At 45.7% G+C, this 20655-nt stretch overlaps 1 protein-coding gene across 1 annotated transcript in view; it reads right to left on the bottom strand.

Moving 5' to 3' along the window:
- Window positions 1-16156: 16156 nt before the first annotated feature.
- Window positions 16157-20655, bottom strand: part of LOC137543593 (NXPE family member 2-like) — a 72024-nt gene continuing 67525 nt past the window's right edge. The window contains exon 2 of the mRNA XM_068264693.1: window positions 16157-16692. Within this exon, the coding sequence (XP_068120794.1) occupies window positions 16157-16692 (536 nt within the window). The remainder of the gene's footprint in view (window positions 16693-20655) is intronic.

Below are 20655 nucleotides of genomic sequence, written 5' to 3'. Positions count from 1 at the left end.
TTTGAATTCCGTAAAATTCCGCGGAATTTAATATCTTTCCGCGGAAATTCCGGCATAGTGCTATAGCAATTCCGTTCCATCACAACGGAACGGAATCATCAAATTCCGTCCGGAATCACGGAATTTTTAATTTAGCGGAATCCAGCGACCATCCCTAGCTGGTTCTGCATATTATGCCCAGCCTCTGTTGCTATATTATCTCCCCCCCAGGGCCCCCCTGACCCTGCGCTCTGCCCCCCAAAGTAAACCGCCATGCTAGTGACATGCAGCGTGTCGCCAGCAGGCCATTTACATGTACACTGTCACTCTCCGCCGCTCCCCACCTTCTCTATTTCGCAGCTCCTCACCCGCGTCCCTTCCCTCCAATCAGCGGGGAGGGAAGGGACGCGGGTGGGAAACGGTGACATAGATGAGGCGGGGGAGCGGCGGACAGTGACAGTGTACATGTAAACAGCCTGCTGGCCTGCTGGCGACACGCTGCATGTCGCTAGCATGGCGGTTTACTTTGGGGGGCACTGCAGAGCGCAGGGGGGCCTGGAGGGAGATAATATAGCAATAGAGGCTGGGCATTATATGCAGAACCAGCCTCTGTGTTCTAATAGGATTTGTAAAAGCCACCTCGGGTTCTCTTTAAGTTTGTCTGCATTTGCTGCATGCTGGTTTCAGGTGTGTGATACAGACACTACGTATGCATGGAATATCATCAGGATGCTGGGCAATTGGCATTGTTCAAAAGGAAATAAATACAGCAGTCTCCATATCCCTCAGTTCTCCTGTCGAAGAAAAAGAGTAAGCTTTCAACTATTAAGCCCTCTTGAGACTCTATACACTTTTTGCATTACGCACAGTACATTGCCTTGCTACATGCTACATGACACAATGGGCCAGATTGCTAACATTAAAAATGATGGGCATGATTCACTAAGAGTAGCATGCTTTATCAAAGTTAACACGCCTTATCAAAGTGAACCCAGCTTATCAGAGTAGCATAGCGAGCGATACGACCCCGCAGGTGCTCAGGGCAGGACGAGTGGAGCTCTCATCATTGCCAATTAGGAGGCATAAGTTGGCTATGCTAGTCTGATAATTCATGTTAACTTCGATAAGGCGTGTTCACTTTGATAAGGCATGCTATTTGTCTTAGTGAATCAAGCCCTATGTGTGCAGACAGAACATATCAAATCTGAGATTGCGTAAATTACATAATACACATTACGTAAATGGCGTAACTCGGGTTGTACACGCATTATGTATGGTGTTTGTGTAAGGCACATTACTGGCTAATACTGACCAAAACACACGGAGGGGAATCTCTTGTTTGAGGACTGGGCTATATCTGAGATATATAAAACTTAGCTTTAAGGCCGGTATTAAATATGTGCATTGCGGTGGGGATGCAATGCTCCTGCATAAACAACAATCATATACAGCAGAGTGCGCTGACGGGGTCATATGCATAGCGCAGCCCTGCGCTCAGTGACGTTCTCCCTGCTGGGCAGAAAGTACATCATTGGGATTCCCATTGGTCTGCGCATGTGTGCAGTGATGCACCGCGCTCTATTGTTTACACATAGGGCCTGATTCACAAAGCGGTGCTAACAGTTAGCACCCTGGTGAAAAGCCCTTTATCATGCCTAAACTCAGTTTAGGCATTATAAGTTTAGGTGTGATAAGTTTAGGTGTGATAAGTTTAGGCATGATAAGTTTAGGTGTGATAAGTTTAGGTGTGATAAGTTTAAGTGCCAACTGCGTTAGCACCGCAGTGCACAGCTGATCAAAAGTTTTACGCTAGCAAAGACTGGTGCACTTCGTATAAAGTTTAATGGCGCTGCTTTGCGTGCGGGACTTTGCAAGCGATCTAAACTTATCTAAACTTAGCATGCCTAAACTTATCACACCTAAACTTATCATGCCTAAACTTATCACACCTAAACTGGCTTTTCACCAGAGTGGTGCAATGGTTATCATGCCTAAAGTCTCTAACTGGGTTAGCACCGCTTTGTGAATCGAGCCCTTAGTGTGTCACCTATTGACTTACATTACTTTAACCACTTTCACCTCCTGGTCGTAGTAGCTACGTCCAGGAGGCCATGTGCGCTCCCGCGGGCGATCGCGTGCGTGCACGCGCGCTTCCAGCCGTGGATCGTTAGCCCACTCCGTTCTAAAAGATACTCAACACAGCATATTAACCTTTATTAAAGGGAACCTAAACTGAGAAGGAAATTGATTTTTCCTTTTAAGATAATACCAGTTGCCTGACTCTCCTGCAGATCCCGTGTCTCTAATACTTTTAGTCACAGCCCCTCAACAAGCATGCAGATCAGGTGCTCGCCTCTGACTGAAGTCAGACTGGATTAGCTGCATGCTTGTTTGAGGTATGTGATTCAGCCACTACTGCAGCCAAACAGATCAGCAAGACTGATAAGCAACTGGTATTGTTTAAAAGGAAACATCCATATCTCTCTCAGTTAAGGCTCCCTTTAAAGAAAAACATTTCTTTGTTACAGCTGATGAAAATCCTGCAATAATTCTGCAGAGTGTCTACATCCTGCTTTCATGGAAGCAAACATATTGTTAACATCCTAGGCCATATGCAATTCACTTTTTCACCTGAGGTAATATTTTCACAACATATCAATTAAATGCCTTTTAAATCATCACTTTTTGATGCTTTTTCAATTGCAACGTGTTGAAAAATTATTTTAAATAGAAGATTTAAAAATTATGTCCTAGGAGAAAACTCAGGAGAAAAAATAATTGCATATGGCCCTGTGTGTTTGCAAATTAGCAGCTGCTCTGCTGTGGCAGAGGAAATCCCTGAGCTGACACAGCTGAGAGCTCAAATTACAGTGGTAGTTAGTCACAGATGAGGGGGAATTAGGCTAAACTCTAAATACATACAGGGTGCATTTATCTAGGTTTTCCTTCTGTCCTGTGCAAGAGTTCTGGTCCACTTAAAGGGAACCAGAGACGAACGATCTCTGAAAAATGAAAGAAGATGTTATACATACCTGGGGCTTCCTCCAGCCCCATAAGCCTGGATCGCTCCCACGCCACTGTCCTCCGCTGCCTCTATCGCCGGTACGGGGTCCCGTCACTTTCGCCGGATGCGACCAGCTGTACGCATGCGCAGGGGCTCCCTCCGGCTTTGTACGCATGCGCCTGCACAGTACGGAGGGAGCGCACTGCGTTTGCGTCGACTGGCCAAAAAGACGGGACTCGGTACCGGCAGACAGAGGCAGCGTAGGACGGCGGCGTGGGAGCGATCCAGGCTGATGGGGCTGGAGGAAGCCCCAGGTAAGTAGTTCGTCTCTGGGTCTCTTTAACCACTTCGAGACCAGCACCCTCTGCCCCCTTAAGGACCAGAGAGTGCTGGTACAGTAAACCGCCGCTTCCCGACGAATCGCTCTGTCCCCACCGCAGGCTGCTCTCTCTGCCGTCACTATGACGGCAGAGCGCTGTGCGCCGGTCAGGAGCCGCTTTCATTGGCTCCTGACCCTGTCACTCAATGTAAGCCAATGGGAACGGCTTACAGGAATGACAGGGCCAGGAGCCAATGAAAACGGCTCCTGCCCGGCTCATAGAGGCGGCAGGGCAGCACATTGCGGTGAGGACAGAGCAACGACAGCGGCGGGGACGGGCGGGGGCATGCGGTCAATGGGACGTAGAGTTTACGTCCGGGCAGAACCGCAGCGCCCCCTACCCGACGTAGAATCGTACTGCGTCGGTTCGCAGGTAGTTAAACAGTTTCTTGCATACACCCTTGTGTATTTACAGTAGCAGCAATGCTTTTTTAGATTTCCAAACACACCATAGGCAAAGGAAAACAGATGATAGGTAATAGGAAAAGGAGTAATCACAGCAACTGATAAACGTTAACTAGCAGGATATTATTATTTGGCACACCCTGACCCCTCTTCAAAGTTTAATTGTAATAATTTTAAACATCCGTACATACCTTTACTGAGAGATGGCCTAAAAGACTTAGAAGGACGATGATCAGGACTACGACAGTCAGAAGAAATATCTGGTACACTTTTGTGGATGTCATAGTCTGAAAAGAATAATTACTTTTATTACAATGGTATGTTAATATTAATAATAATAATAAAAACTTTTCTTTGGGCCAGTTTCCCTGTGGCCATTGCAGTGCTAAACGTGGGATTGCATTGATACACATTTTAGATTTGTGTGAATGCAATGCACAAGGGTGAACTCATTCAGACCCATTGCTAGGTATGGCTGCTCTCACGCTCAGCACTGCAGCTCACAATGCATTTCCATCAAATTATTGACATCTGCACTGCAATGCATATGTTGTGCTTTATGTTAACATTTTATATGGCTTAACAGGCATGGGGTAAACTTACCCTTACAGCAGATATTGTAGATCAGTAGAGGCAATGTCCAATTTTCTGGAGGGAACTGTTTAGTATTATACTAAAGTATACAGAGGCGCCAGCAGAGTAAAAGTAGTACCAAATTAAAATCAGATAAAATGTGGGTGGCAAGGGTGGGCTTACCAACCTAACAATCAACATAACCACTTTGTGTGGTATAAATAACGTTAAATTTAATTAGCACTCCAAAAAAACAGTTTGCAACGCGTTTCACGGGTTCCCAAGCCCACTTCCTCAGGCAAAAAACATACAGGTAGGAGCAACAGTGTCTTTGTGTATACAGGTAAACAGAGGCGCTACACATGTATACACAAAGACACTGTTGCTCCAACCTCCATGTTTTTTGCCTGAGGAAGCGAGCTTGGGACCCGTGAAACGCATTGCAAACTGTTTTTGTTTGGAGTGCTAATTAAATGTAACGTTAGTTATACCATACAAAGTGGTTGTGTTGATTGTTGGGTTGGTAAGCACACCCTTGCCACCCACATTTTATCTGATTTTAATTTGGTACTGCTTTTATTATGCTGGCGCCTCTGTATGCTTTAGCACAATTTGATCCACCTGGTGGATGGGTGTGGACACCCTCTTTCTTTCTACAGAGAGCGACTTTTTAACCTGAGCGGGGACAGGTCTAATCTCCTCGTCTGCGATAGAAGTGGTTGCCTAACCCGGCAACCCAGACTTGCGAGTGTAACCTAATCCTTCCTACGACCTATGCCAATTGTATATCAGTAAAACACTATTGGGGGCTCTCAATTGTCTCTTCCTTTTCCGTTACATGTTTAGAATTATAGGCTATCCCAAATATTAAAATAATCCCAGGTGAGAAAAACATTACTATCCACAAAATACAAATGAAGTCAAGTCAATGTAGGATGCAATATTTAATTCTAATTGTTTCTAATGTCCAATTATTCCAAATGTAACTTTCACTCCAGACAGAAATATTTTTCTAGCTCTGTGTAGTTTATTTTTATCTGAAGATAAGTTAGTTGATTTGTTGATGTTAAATAAATCATTGTTAAAGAACCTATACTTCCTATACTATGATTGGTAGAGGCTGGTCTAAGCCAAAACCCTTGCAGTCATAACAGCAGGATGAAGCAATCCAAGCAGCAGTCCCATGGATGGATGTAAACCAGAAGAAAGAATACTAAGTTTAACCTCTTGAGGACTGCAGTGTTAAACTTCCGTAAAGACCAGGCCTCCTTTCTGCTTATTGGCCACTGCAGCTTTAAGGCCAAGCTGCAGGGCCGCACAACACAGCACACAAGTGATTCCCCCCCCCCCCCCCCCCCCTCTTTTCTCCCCAACAACAGAGCTCTCTGTTGGTGGGGTCTGATCGCCCCCGTGTTTATTTTTTTTGTATAAATATTGATGTTGTTGTTTTTTGAAAATGTTTTACTATATGTCTTTTTTTTTTCTAAACCCCTCCTTCCCCCCCAGCCAGCCAATCTTGGTGATCGGCTGTCATAGGCTTCTGCCTATGAGAGCCTATCGCTCTCTTCTGCCCCAGGGGGACAGCCGTGTCACAGCCACTCGGAGGCTAAAGGCAGGACGGAGCTCCACCCCCCAAGCAGGAGATGCGCGCGCAGCCTGCGTGCGATCTCCTGCAAACTGCAGCCCCAGGACTTGACACCAATTGCCGTTCGGCAGTCCTGGGGCTGCCGCCGTGGCCACGTCCGTTATCGCTTACTGTAGTTTACTGTGAGAGAGGCCCAAGAGATTCACCATGTGGCCAATTTCCCGCTTAAAAATAAGGGGGGGGGGGAGCAAAAATTGGAAGTGGTACAACAGCAACATTTTGTCAGGAAGTGCGTAATAGGCATCTTCAGATTGAATCATTTTCTCCCGGGATGCACAGCAAGGCCAAGCAGCCAATGAGAAAGTATGTAACCACAGGCAGATATAAAGGAGGGGTGGTAGAGGGAGGGTTTTTTTCACTCCATCTTGCGTTATCTGTGCGATAGCAGCTAAGAAACATAGACAGGGAGGTAAGTGTATGCGTCAGGGAGAGATTGCTTGTAGTTACATCTGTAGTTTACCAACTTACACCTGTGATTTATGGGTTGTATTGTTTTCAGAACGATTACTTGTATTATTTATTGTGTGCTGAAGTGGTTAAGTAGACGTGTGGGTAGTTACACTACTTACTCAAGTTTGTTAGCTATCTATAGCTTGCCAGCTACTGAGAAAGCTATCACATCTCTTTAGTGCAAAATTAACATCGGGTAGAACTGTGTGTTAAAGGATACCCAAGGTGACATGGGTATGTACAGTGCCTAGCACACAAATAACTATGCTGTGTTTTTGTCAGAATCCGCTTTGCTGGACTTGATTCCCTGGACTGCTTTGTTTCCTATGCAGCTTGCATAGTTCAGTCCAGGGAAAAGAGTCCTTTCTGTCAGTTTGCAAGGCTGACTGATTTGCATCCACTTGTCATGCAAATTGCTTGTCTGCTTCCTTTGAAGGTTTCTAGTATAAATGTCATTTCCTCCCAGAATTCCTTGCTCGACATAGTTCCTGATTAGAGAAACTTACCTTAGAGCCTCAGCATCATTGTTGCTGTATTCTAGTGTAGTTAATTCTTGGGGAGTGCTCCTTGCATTCCTATTTAGTGCAGTCAGGTTGTGTATATTTGTACTGCCTATTCTGTCTTGTCTTGTCTGTGCGATTGTACTGTCGCCAGCGGTGGCTGACAGTGAATCGTTCTGTACTGTTCTTAGATCGCATTCGCCCTAGCGTTAGAGGTGGTGGATCTTTCTTGTCTGAACCTTGGAGTATAACCTTAGCTGCGGTTGCTACTGGTTACTCCTTCTGTCTGTCTTCTCTGGAACGAACGCTTGCTGTTGTCTGGTGTGAGGCAACCGATTAGCAAGCTTTCGCGTTATCTGTTTGTTCTCTTTCTCCGTGTTCACTTGTTAGTCAGGGTTAGTACGTTTTACCACTGTTGCGCTTAACGTGCAATGGCCGTACCGTTAACGCGCTTGTCTCTGTTGTGCATATCGTGCGTGGACCGCGTTTAGCTAGTTCATTTTGTTATTTTTCTTGGCGTTCAGGTTCTGGTTATTTGCTGTGCCTTTCTTACTCAGTTCACGCTGTGTCTTTGCTCTATCTTGTGTTGCTGATAGCGATCGCCTCTCTTGCGATTAGCTTTCTTACTCTGGTCTGTTCTGATGTGATATGTCTACCGTCGCTGGGTGGTGACTAGATTGGTAGACATTCACATAATCTGTCTTTGTTCTTGCTTTCTTCTGAGTTGCTACCTTGTTGCCCAGTCTTGCTAAATCGTACAATTTCAATCTGGCATCTGTGGCTGTACAGAGGACTTATCCCTCTTTACCCCACAACTCCATCTGCTGGTTGGAATTCTCCTCTACAAGCCTATACTGGGTACTTTGCTTCTGTGACTGTGGCGATTTCCTTTTGCTTGAGCGCACGCGGTGTGCGCTGACTGGGAATCGCCCGCAGATCGTTACAGTTTTCTTTCTCTGTCTGAAAGAGTTAAATATCAGGTATGTAAGTGGCTGACTCAGTCCTGACTCAGACAGGAAGTGACGACAGTGTGACCCTCACTGATAAGAAATTCAAACTATAAAACACTTTCCTAGCAGAAAATAGCTTCTGGGAGCAGGAAAGAGATAAAACGGGTCAATAGTTCATCAACTTTAGCTCTGGCATACGTCAATGAATGTATCATTGAGCAAAAACACTAAAACAGTTAAAACTTCAAAAATATATTTAAACATAAAATAAAACTGTGGAATATCTTTAAAAGTCATTTTTAGGAGAAAGAAGATAGATACAAATTATGTAAATCAAGGTATTTTTAGTACTCCAAACTCCAGCTTGTTTTTGTCTAGCTGTATGGAACCTAGAACTGAGATAAGAACTGTCAGCTATAGCATTCTTTCAGTGCTGAGTAACTTACGGTAGGTAGAACTGTGTGTACAACTAGGTAGGTACTGTACTGCAGGGTAGCATTGTCCCTTAACTAGCTGTATTGTATTACCAATGTAGAGAACTGTCATTCCAAAGAGTTAAAGAGGAACTCCAGCCTAAACAAACATACTGTCATTAAGTTACATTAGTTATGTTAATTAAAATAGATAGGTAATATAATCTCTTACCCACACTGTTTTAAAAGAGCAGGCAAATGTTTGATTTCATGATGGCAGCCATCTTTTTGGTTGAAAGGAGGTGACAGGGAGCATGAGACACAGTTCCAACTGTCCTGTGTGCTGAGCGCCTCTCCCAGTTGCTAGGCAACATGAATAACAACATAGGAAATCCCATCATGCTTTTTTTATTTGATGGGTGGAGCTTAGCTAAAAATGTAACTAAAAATGATGCTTTGGTGAGAAAAACATAGTTCTGATGCTGTGTAACTGTTAAAGAAACACCAAGCCTTTTCAGTTCTGCTGAGTAGATTTTTAGTCCGGAGGTTCACTGCAGAAGTCCAACCCCTCCCGGCCCCCTTCCCCCCAAAAAATATCTTTATTGCACTCCATTTTTACATTTTCACTCAGGGTGGCTGACAGTTATATAATGCAACTGCTCCCCATACATTATACCTCTGGCAGGGAGTTAAAAAAATCATCCACTTGTTTATTTAATTGTCTGAGATGTGTTTCATATCACTGCACCATTACTGATTGCACCACATAGGTGTTGCAAAAATTGTATGCTCATGTATTTAATTGTTTAAAGGAGTTCTGCGTGTGTGTGTGACGGGGGGAGGGGAGTGCTGAGGATAAAAATGAAAACTCCTCAGAACTCCTTTTAAGACATTAACCTCCCTGGAGTTATGATTATTTCCAGATTTTAGGGTCTTTTCAGTACCTTACAAACCCTAAAATCAGGAAAAAAAAATTCCTCCAGAAAGCCAGCAGCAGCCCCTCCTCTCACTCACCTCCCTGGGCTCCAGCACTGCAATTTTCCCTCCGTCCTCCAGGTGGCGCTGTAACACCCTGGTGAGATCGATGATGGTGATCTCTCCAGAGTGATTCAGAGCATCGGAGGACAGGAAGGAGGACGGCTACCGATTTCTGGATCCCCCGAGAGGTGAGTAAAAACACCTGCTGCGCACTATACTTTGCATTGAGATCCTGGTGGCTAGCCCAATCGAGCTTACCACCAGGGAGGTTAACGTGTTGCAGGCTGTTGCACCACCACTGATTGCACCACATAGGTGTTGAAAAAAATTGTACGTTCATTTATTTAATTGTTTAAGACACTGATGCGCTGGATAGCATTGCACCAGCAGTGATGGCAACAGACAGGTGTTGAAAAATAATTGTACATTCATTTATTTCATGCTCCATCTCAGGTCCTCTATCCTTAGTCCTAATGTTGTGGTTATACTCCTAGACACCTTTATACATTCATTTGAGATGTCATCTAGTCCATGATGCCAGCTAGCAATGTGGTTTCTTGCTGTTTTGATGGCAGAGACTGCTGCTAGTGTGCTGCTGACACTTAGGCCCGCAAAATGCTAGCAGATTATTAAACGCGTTTTTCCTATACTTAACATTGAGGCAGAAACGCCTCCGCAATCCAAAAAATGCCTCACCCCGGGAGGATTCGTTTCTGCAAAACTCCTCCCACTCTGGTGTGCACACCCCCATTGAAATACATTACCCAAGCGTATCTGCAGCCGCAAGCGGCTGCAAAAACGCTGAAAAAGCCGCTCGGTGTGCCCCAGCCCTGTGTGCCTCTTTTTCTCAGTCTCAAGTCTTGTTGCTTCTATGGCCTAATGTCTTTGTTGCCTTCTATACGCTGTCCATCACACAATTCCAATTTGCTTGCTGTCACCTTAGCTAGGATTCTCTGAAAAATTGCAAGGTCTTTTGGAACTTTTATTTTTTTAATTCTTTTTCACTATTCTTCTACACATACCTAGCAAATGTGGTGGTTGTAGTATGTAACCTTTTACAATCAGCCCATTGACTTTAATAGAATTCACAAATTAGCTTCAATGAAAATTTGCTTCAACCCTGCTGACATACTGTTATCATTAGGAGTTTTGTTCAGTAACATTCAAATTATACTCTAATGGTTGAACACTCAAAATAATGCTGACTGCCACTTGCATCAACTATTCAGGAAAAATCTGAGAAAAATATAATTTGCATAATAATTTGGAACGTGGTGTGGTAGCTTTAATATTATACACATACTGTATATACTCAAATACAAGACAACCTCGTATATAAGTCGACTCCAATATTCAACTCCCTTAAAGAGACTCTGTAACGTCAAAAAGATCCCCTGGGGGGTACTCACCTCGGGTGGGGGAAGCCTCCGGATCCTAATGAGGCTTCCCACGCCATCCTCTGTCCCACGGGGGTCTCGCTGCAGCCCTCCGAACAGCCGGCGACAGTGCCGACTGTCAGTTCAATATTTACCTTTGCAGGCTCCAGCGGGGGCGCTGTGGCTGCTCTCGGCTCCGAACTACACGGAAATACCCGATCTCAGTCGGGTCCGCTCTACTGCGCAGGCGCCAGAAACTTGCGCCTGCGCAGTAGAGCAGACACGACGGCGATCGGTTATTTCCGTGTAGTTCGGAGCCGACAGCTGTCAGAGCGCCTGCGCAGGAGCCAGGAAGGTAAATATTGACGTCATTATTCTCGGAGGGCTGCAGCGAGACCCCTGAGGGACGGAGGACGGCGTGGGAAGCCTCATTAGGATCCGGAGGCTTCCCCCACCCGAGGTGAGTACCCCCCAGGGGATCTTTTGATGTTACAGATCCTCTTTAAGCTGGAATCTTTTATTGATTCAAGTATAAGTCTTCCCAGCAAAGTTAATGGCTGCACTTGGGGCTCAGGAGAGGTTAATGATTGCACTGCATACAGTATTGCAGCCATTAACCACTCCTGTCCCTTAAGTGCAGCCAATAACTCCTCCAGGCCCCCAAGTGCAGCAATTATTCACTCCCCTTCCTGCAGCCCAGTATTTATCCCCTGTACCTTTCCTTGTTAATTGTTGTGGCTGGAAGTTACAGACCTGTATTTGCTTGGCATTTCCTTTCCTCAAAGATTCACTTACCACTGGGTACATTGTTGGAAATAAGAATGTCACTAGTGACTCGTGTATAAGTCAACCCATATACTTTTTTATGAAGTGAAAAAGACCTAAATTTCTAGACTTATATTCAAGTATATATGGTGCAGTATGTCTCTCATGTAACTTTATATCCAAAACTGTACTCCATAATGCAAATGAAGCCTTACACGTGATTAATACAGAGGCAGAAGTATATTAGCATCACAGTTTTGCTCAAATTATAGCTCTAAAATATTTTAAATTACAACAGTTGTTTAGTGTAGTGGACACATTTTTTACAAAAAGATAATATATTTCAAATTAATGGCTGTGTAATACCGGTAATCATACAAGGTACCCCTAAAAAGCTATTGGATTTTGAATATGAATGCCAGCGGAAGCATGCCGCTCTGAGTTCTGTACCATGTCATGGGTTCTTACATTCAAAAAGAACACTAGACACTGGACCCCAGTATGCAACAATGGTCCATATGCAATTCACTGTTTCGCCTAGGAGATATTTTCACACCTTGTCCATTAAATTCCTTTTTTTAAGAGACTCTGTAACAAAATGTTCAGCCTTATTTCTCCTATCCTGTAAGTTCCTATACCTGTTCTAATGTGCTCTGGCTTACTGCAGCCTTTCCTAGTTGCACAGTGACTGTGTTATCTCTGTTATATAATCTAATCTTCTTTCCTCTGTTGGTTCTGTCGGGCTCAGGCTCTAAAGGTAGCCATACACTGGTCGATTTGCCATCAGATTCGACCAACAGACAGATCCCTATCTGATCAAATCTGATTAGAGAGGGATCGTATGGCTACCTTTACTGCAAACAGATTGTGAACCGATTTCAGCCTGAAACCGATCACAATCTGTTGTGGTGGTGCTGCCGCCGCTCCCCCCGCCCGCATACATTACCTGCTCCGCTGGTGCGACTGCCCCCGGTCACCACTCTTCTTCTCCGTCTCCGCTCTGGTCTGCGGCATGATTCCCTTCTTCCTGTCTGGGGGAAGTTTAAACAGTAGAGCGCCCTCTACTGTTTAAACTTCCTGCCGGGACAGGAAGAAGGGAAGCATGCCGGAGACCAGACCAGAGCGGAGACGGAGAAGAGCGGAGACCCGGGAGTCGTGCCAGTGGAGCAGGTAATGTATGCAGCTCTATTGCGTCGGTCGTCGGGCACTCGAACGCCGCTAGCGATGTGCTCTTTACTCGCGGGCAATCGACGGTTATTTTCCACACGGCGCGATCGACGGGATTGGACGGTATGGACCGAAATTCGGCGTGTAGCGTGAACGATTGGCAGCAGATTCGATCCCAGTGATCGAATCTGCTGTCGAAACGGGCGCAAATCGGGCCAGTGTATGGCCACCTTTAGGCTGGAATGTGCGGCTCTGCTTGTGATAGGATAGAAGCTATACACACAATCTTCACGCCCCCGGAAGGCTTTGTGTGAGTCACAGACTGAGCTCCTCTCAGCCTATCACACTGTGGTTAGTAGCCATGTCTTTTGTTTGTAAACACTGCGTAAAACTGGCAATTACAAGCCAGGATTGCAGCAGGAAGTGGCAGAAACAGCAGAGGGGCCCAGGAGAACATAATGAATAGAATGGTATGCTTTTTATTCCAAGAATTTTAGAGTACAGATTCTCTTTAAACCACCAACAAGCAAGAAAATATTCAAAATAATTTTGACAGATCTTTACCTATGCTGAAAATTTATTTTAAAGAGAAGATAAAAAATTTCAAAAACGTATCTTCAGCAAAATGGTGACTTGAATGCAAGTTAGGCCAGAAACCCACTAGGAGCGATTTCTAATCGCTAGTGATTTAAAAAAGCTCTTGCTAATGCAATGCTATGGGGGGATTTTTATAAAATCACATCACTCAAGTGGGATCACACCCATAGCATTACATTAGCAACGTCATCTCCTCCCTGGGCTTCAAATACCACCTATATGCCGATGATACCCAAATCTATCTCCACACCCCCGATCTCTCCCCCTCCACTATGGACAAGGTCTCCTCCTGCCTATCAACCATCTCCTCCTGGAAGTCAGCTAGGTTCCTGAAGCTTAACCTGAATAAAACTGAACTCATAATTTTCCCGCCCCGCTCTACACCACCCCTCCCAGATATTCACTTCACTATCAACAGCACTACCATCTGTCCTACCTCCCAGGCCCACTGCCTGGGCGTCACCCTAGACTCTGCCCTCTCCTTCAGCCAACATATCCAAAATGTTACCAGAACCTGCAACTTCCACCTTTGAAATATCTCCAAAATCCGCCCCTTTCTGACCCCAGATACTAACAAGCTTCTCATCCATGCCCTCATCATCTCCCACCTTGACTACTGCAATGCCATACTATCTGGCCTCCCACTAAAACGTATTGAACCCCTTCAATCAGTCATGAATGCAGCAGCTAGACTCATCAGACTTTCCCACTACTATGCTTCCACTTCTCCCCTCTGCCAAGCCCTACACTGGCTCCCTATCAGCTTCAGGATCAGTTTTAAGGTTTTGTGCCTTACCTACAAATCTGTGCACAAGACCTGCCCAACCTAAATTTCTGAGCTCGTCAACAGATATATACCTGCCCGTCCCCTCCGATCCTCCAATGATCTCCGCCTGACCCTCCCCACGCATTTCTAATTCCCATGTACGCTTACAAGACTTCTCAAGAGCTGCCCCCACCCTATGGAACTCCCTTCCACTCCCCCTCAGACTCGCTCCTTCCTTCAACACCTTCAAGCAAGCCCTCAAAACACATTTCTTTAAAATAGCCTACCCCACATCTACCACACTCTAACTCTCTGTCAATCACCCTTTCCACAGTCCTAGCTTATGTTTCCCCCCACCCTTTAGATTGTAAGCCTTGGCAGGGCCTTCCTCCTCCCTTAGTGTGTCCTTCTTAATTTTACTACCCCAGCAATTACACCCTTCACATGGACTAACTCGTACTAGTTTTGCCAGGTCTCTGTAAACCGCATTTTGTACCCTGATTGCATGTATAACCTTGTGCTATGTTGTATAACCGTTTGCTACCTCTCTGTCTGTCACCCCTTGTTGCAATGTATGTTGTCATGATATAGCAGCTAGTTATGATGTTGGGATAATACAGGAACATATTCTATCATTTTTCTATCTGCTGTGCATTATGTCAAAGGTGTAGATATGCCAGGCTAGCTTCATGGACTGTTAATGTGATTGTGTGTGTGTGTCAACAGACCTACATTTGCATTGAATTCCTCGGGAAGCAGGGAGCTTGGACATTAGCATACAGTTCCTCAGGACAGCCAGGAACAGGTAATTAGGTTCCCTACAGGTAATTAGGTTCCCTTTTTTCTGGCATCCTGCAAATGTGGTGCATTGCTTTGATCTTTTGTGTTAAGGTAAACAGCTGCCTGTGGGTCAAAACACTAGCAGACTAACTGAGTCTGCCAAGTTCAAAGTGGACAGGAAAAGCCTTGAAATTCGCAGGTCCCAGCTAGCCCACGTGCGACAAGGGGCTCGGCAAACCGTGATGTCACAAACGGGGAAATTGCGTTAGATGGTGGGACTTGTACCCTCAGGCCCCAAAATGGGCCTATAAGAACCTGCACAGGTCCTTCACAACTTGTAGCTCTCTGGAGATAGCAAAGATGCTAGGGCTGACCGACTACTGGTCGAAAGCGGCGTTCTCCCGTTAAGGAAGTTCAAACAACGCTGTTAACGTTTATTTTTCCCTGTTTATTTTGGTAAGCAAATAGCCTTGTGTGTATCTTTGTAACTTGTATCTTTGTAACTTGTATCTTTGCAACTTTTATTTTGTAACTTTTACTGGTTTTGTAAATCTTTTGTATATATTATTTTTTGAATTGTTCCACTTTCTCCCTGGAATATTAAATCGTTATTTAATAAATTTGACTGCTGTACTAAACTAACACTCATAGCCTAGAATAGACTGAAGTGTAACTGTGTATAAGTCCATGCTTGATTGTACGTTTGGGCAACACTACTGTATGAGATTGTAATTGCATTGTGTGTATGGGGCACTTTTGCGCTCGACAGCAGAGTGGCTAACAGTATCGGAACGACTGTTAGTGGTTTTGCTGCACGACAGTGTAACTTGCAGTACAAGTCAGTGCCTGATTGTGCCGTGTTACTGTACAACTGTACTGTGTGTGTGTGCGGCCTAAAGCGCAAAGCTGACCCGAATACGAAAACGCGGATTGCGCGCTGAGCACTCGACAGCTGAGTGGAGGTCTCTAGCAACAGCTAGTGGTGGCAGTAAGGAGCGTTTGAGGTGTCCCAACCTTGTTTGTAGCTTGAATAAATAAGGCTGCTCCCCGCTTGATCTGGTCAAACCCCCAGTCGGGAACCATATACGCAGGCATGCCGCGGGCCGGTTCCTGACATATGTATCCCTATTTATTGTCCAGCGCTGGGTAATATGTTGGCGCTTTATAAATACAATAAATAATAATAATAATTAGCAAGAGTTTTCAAATCACAAAGCGCTCAGAAAATTGCTCCTAGTGGGTTTCTGGCCTTACAATGTTTATTCTACATGGCATGAATTTATAGCCACTTTGCTACTTCAATAATTTGGCATAAAAAATGAATGACTATGTCTTGCAAATTTGTAAGTAAACTGTTTTTTAAAAAATGTATCACAGTGATTGGTTCAATATAAAAACATAAAACGTAAAAATTATATTGTATGATCACTTAACATATATATGATAAAAACAAGTTGATTTGATTCCTAACAACCTCCACTGGGGGATGAACATTATGAGAACCGAATGCTACAGTCATGTCCCAGACATCTATTACCCCAACATTGAGACCACTAAAGATGTTTTGAATTACGAGATACTGGATATACCCATGAAAGTCACTGAATCGTTCAACATCAGTATTGATGTCCCTGGTGTTCTCAGATTTTAGAATAACTTTAGTATCCGGGCTTCGTAAAAAGAGACGTTCTATGGCACTTCGAACATTGAGAATTCTCTTGATGAACACGGGAAGAGGAAAGGGTCGGAAATGCTGTCCTAGAGTAATCACAATAATAGTGTTGGGGCCACCAGCAAGTCGGTCAATTTCATTGGTGGTATAGGAGTGATCTTTCATGTTGAAGAAGCTCAGAGTTACTAATGGGTGTCCATGTTTCTTCCACTGAATGTAGATATTGTTTTTTAAGTCATATGCCATATTGGTCTTGTGCCAACTAGTTCCATGAACGTTATACAACTTCAGATCTGTTAGATAAAAAAAAATCATGACAGGTGTAGTTATATATATATATTCTTTGCTAGATATGGGCAGACCGTATAAATGAAGGAGAAATAGAAACTGGCACTAGATGAAAATCAGAAGTTGATTGGCTCCACTACCGGAGTGTAACCCAAAGCTACGTGCACTTCTATGAGGATAACTTGTGTACAAAACAGAAGAAAAGGCTTGAGGCACAGTAACTTGCAAAAAAGGTTACATTTACTCAACCGTATTCAGACAGCAGAATTGCGGTGGGGGTGACAAGGCCTGACAGCCGTTTCGCTTAACAATAAGCTTCCTCAGAGGCCAGTGGTATGGCCTCTGGCCTCTGAGGAAGCTTATTGTTAAGCGAAACGGCTGTCAGGCCTTGTCACCCCCACCGCAATTCCGCTGTCTGAATACGGTTGAGTAAATGTAACCTTTTTTGCAAGTTACTGTGCCTCAAGCCTTTTCTTCTGTTTTGTACACTAGATATGGGAAGACAATCCATAAAAAATCTCCAATTTTGGGCAGATCTAATGAAAATGTTCCTTCCCTCCAGAGGTATAACAATAGCTCCCACAACCCCAGCCATTGGGGCAAAAGGAGGCTGAGGGGGCCCAGTCTTGTGGCAACGAGATCAGAGCAGCGGCATACATCCAGTGCAGTGACTCATCCTCACTCCTCATCACTGTAGCAACTCTACACTCTATTTCACTTCGGCTCCCATCGCTGAATGTCACATGACGTTCAGAGATGGAAGCCGAAGGTAGATAGTGTACAGTGGCTACAGCAAAGAGAGGAGTGAGAACCTGTCCCTCCACTGGATAAGAATAATATATAATGCTGCTGCTCTGCTTTCCTTGCCACAGGACAAGGACCCCCTCAGTCCCCGCCCACCCTTATGCACAGCAGGAGAGGGGGAAGACACTTGCGCACTGCGATCTTGTTGGGGGCGTAGGATGGGGGTTAAGCAGGAAACCCCTTCCGGCTGAGTTTTTTTTGGGGGGGGCTCAATGGGTTCGGCTTTCTTCCTCCCCTTGAACAGTTTGCAGAGTATGTTAGTGAAACATGCTGAGTGGAGATGTCGCGAACCTTCGATTTTCGGTTCGCGAACCCCGTTCGCGAACCTTCGCGGAAGGTTCGGTTCACGGAAAAGTTCGCGAACCGCAATAGACTTCAATGGGGATGCGAACTTTGAAGAATAGAAAAAATTATGCTGGCCACAAAAGTGATGGAAAAGATGTTTCAAGGGGTCTAACACCTGGAGGGGGGCATGGCGGAGTGGGATACATGCCCAAAGTCTGGATGTGACGCAAAGCAGTGTTTTAAGGGCAGAAATCACATTGAATGCTAAATTGCAGGCCTAAAGTGCTTTAAAACATCTTGCATATGTATACATCAATCAGGGAGTGTAATTAGAGTTCTGCTTCACACTGACACACCAAACTCACTGTGTAACGCACCGCAAACAGCTGTTTGCATAGTGACGGCCGTGCTGGACTGGTGCGCACCATGGCGAGAGTGCAGGCCGTGGCAGTTTTCAAGCCCATATGGTCGCCGGGCCGTGGTAGCTCAATGATAGAACAACAGTGACTGTCCAGCTGATCAAATTTGGTCTGTCCACAATGAAGCAACGACCTTATTATCTTCTTGTATGTAGGTAGGCATAGGTAGGAGTCCCAGTGTAGGTAGGTAGGCATAGATAGGTGTCCCAGTAGTTAGCTAGGCATAGGTAGGAGACCCAGCATAGGTAGGTAGGCGTAGGTAGGTCCTCTAGTATAGGTAGGTAGGTAGGTGTCCCCGTATAGGTAAGTAGGTGCCCCAGTAGTTAGGTAGGCGTAGGTAGGTGTCCCAGTATAGATAGTTAGGCAGGGGCAGGCTGGCACAGTAATAACAATTACCAAGGTCCAGCTGCAACAGATAGGGCTGTATGTCAGTGTCAGTGAGCAACACACACAAAAAAAAACACATCAGGAAAGCATTAGCTCTCAAAAGAGCTGTTAAGGGGTGCTATTTTAGCAATAACAATCAGCCAGGAGCAAGCCAAGACCAAGAGTCTAACTAATCTGTCCCTAGAAGAACAAGTCTGCAGCAGCTGTCCCTAGTCTGTCTCTAGCAGGCACACGAGTGAGTGTAATGGCCGGCAAGCCTGCCTTATATAAGGGGGGGTGGGGCTCCAGGGCTTAGTGTAGCCTGAATGGCTACAATGTGCCTGCTGATTGTGATGTAGAGGGTCAAAGTTGACCCTCATAGTGCATTATGGGGCGAATCGAACTTCCGCTAAAGTTCGCTTGGTCCAGGCGAACGCGAACCCCCAAAGTTCGCCTGGAACCGTTCGCTACATCTCTAATGCTGAGCAAAGCATATGTTCCTGCACTGAAAAGTCCACTGCAGCTCCTGAGTTCTCACATGAGGTTTTTAACCTGGTGAAAAAGTCATGTTATAGGTGGATCATCAGTGTTAGTTAGAGGGGAACATTCATCAATTTAATTGTACTGAATCACAATGCAGTTGCATCCCACATGTGTAGAGGTTCCTTATGATTCTGTTCAGGGGCGTTGTTAGCCCAAAAGATCAGTGGCTCGGGCCCCGGATTTTTTCTGGGGTGCCCCGGATGTCCCCCAGGCAGCTGTGGTGTATCGATCAGGGGTATGCTGGGTGCTGTGGTGCCTATATGTGGGCATACTCTGTGTTGTGGTGCCATGTTGGATGCTGTGATGCCTTTATGGGGGCATGCAGGGAGTTGTGGTTCTTCTATGGGAGCATGCTGGGAGTTGTGGTGCCTCAATGGCAGGCCTCTAAAAGCATCGGAGGGGGTCCACTAGAACAGTGTTTTTCAACCAGTGTTCCGCGGCACACTAGTGTGCCCCGGAACGTTGCCTGGTGTGCCGTCCTCTTCTCCCCCTCCCGCCCGTGCCGCTGCTGTTATTAGCATAGCAGCGGCCGCTCTCCCCTCTCCGGCGCCTGTATATTCTAGCAGCGTATCTCCGGCTGCTCTGTCTGTGTGATGCGGAAGGAGGGAGGGCTCGGTTCCCATAGTAACGGCGATACATATCGCCGTTACAGGAAGCCGCTGCCCGGATGCTTCCTTCCGCATCACACAGACAGAGCAGCCGGAGATACGCTGCTAGAATATACAGGCGCCGGAGAGGGGAGAGCGGCCGCTGCTATGCTAATAACAGCGTTGGCCGTGGGGACGGGCGGGAGGCACTATACTGGCTATCCTGGGGCACTATTCTGGGGCACTATACTAGCTATACTGGGGCACTATTCTGGCTATACTGGGGCACTATACTAGCTATACTGGGGCACTATACTGGGGTACTATTCTGGCTATACTGGGGCACTATACTAGCTATACTTGGGCACTATACTGGGGCACTATACTGGCTATACTGGGGCACTATACTAGCTATACTGGGGGGCTATACTGGGGCACTATGCTGGCTATACTGGGGCACTATACTGGCTATACTGGAGCACTATACTGGGGGGCTATACTGGGGCACTATACTAGCTATACTGGGGGGCTATACTGGGGCACTATGCTGGCTATACTGGGGCACTATACTAGCTATACTGGGGCACTATGCTGGCTATGCTGGGGCACTATGCTGGCTATACTGGGGCACTATGCTGGCTATACTGGGGCACTATTCTGGCTATACTGGGGCACTATACTGGCTATACTGGGGCACTATACTGGGGCACTATGCTGGCTATACTGGGGCACTATTCTGGCTATACTGGGGCACTATACTAGCTATACTGGGGCACTATGCTGGCTATACTGGGGCACTATGCTGGCTATACTGGGGCACTATGCTGGCTATACTGGGGCACTATGCTGGCTATACTAGGGCACTATACTGGCTATACTGAGGCAACTAAACTCCCTACACTGGGGCAACTATGCTAGCTATGCAGCCGCAACTCCGCCCGTCGCCCCCCCCCCCCCCCCCCCC

Source organism: Hyperolius riggenbachi, unplaced genomic scaffold (genome assembly GCF_040937935.1).
Source record: "Hyperolius riggenbachi isolate aHypRig1 unplaced genomic scaffold, aHypRig1.pri scaffold_109, whole genome shotgun sequence".
NCBI classification, from domain to species: domain Eukaryota; kingdom Metazoa; phylum Chordata; class Amphibia; order Anura; family Hyperoliidae; genus Hyperolius; species Hyperolius riggenbachi.
The sequence above is the reverse complement of the archived record's forward strand: the minus strand, read 5'-3'. Positions and strand labels throughout refer to the sequence as shown.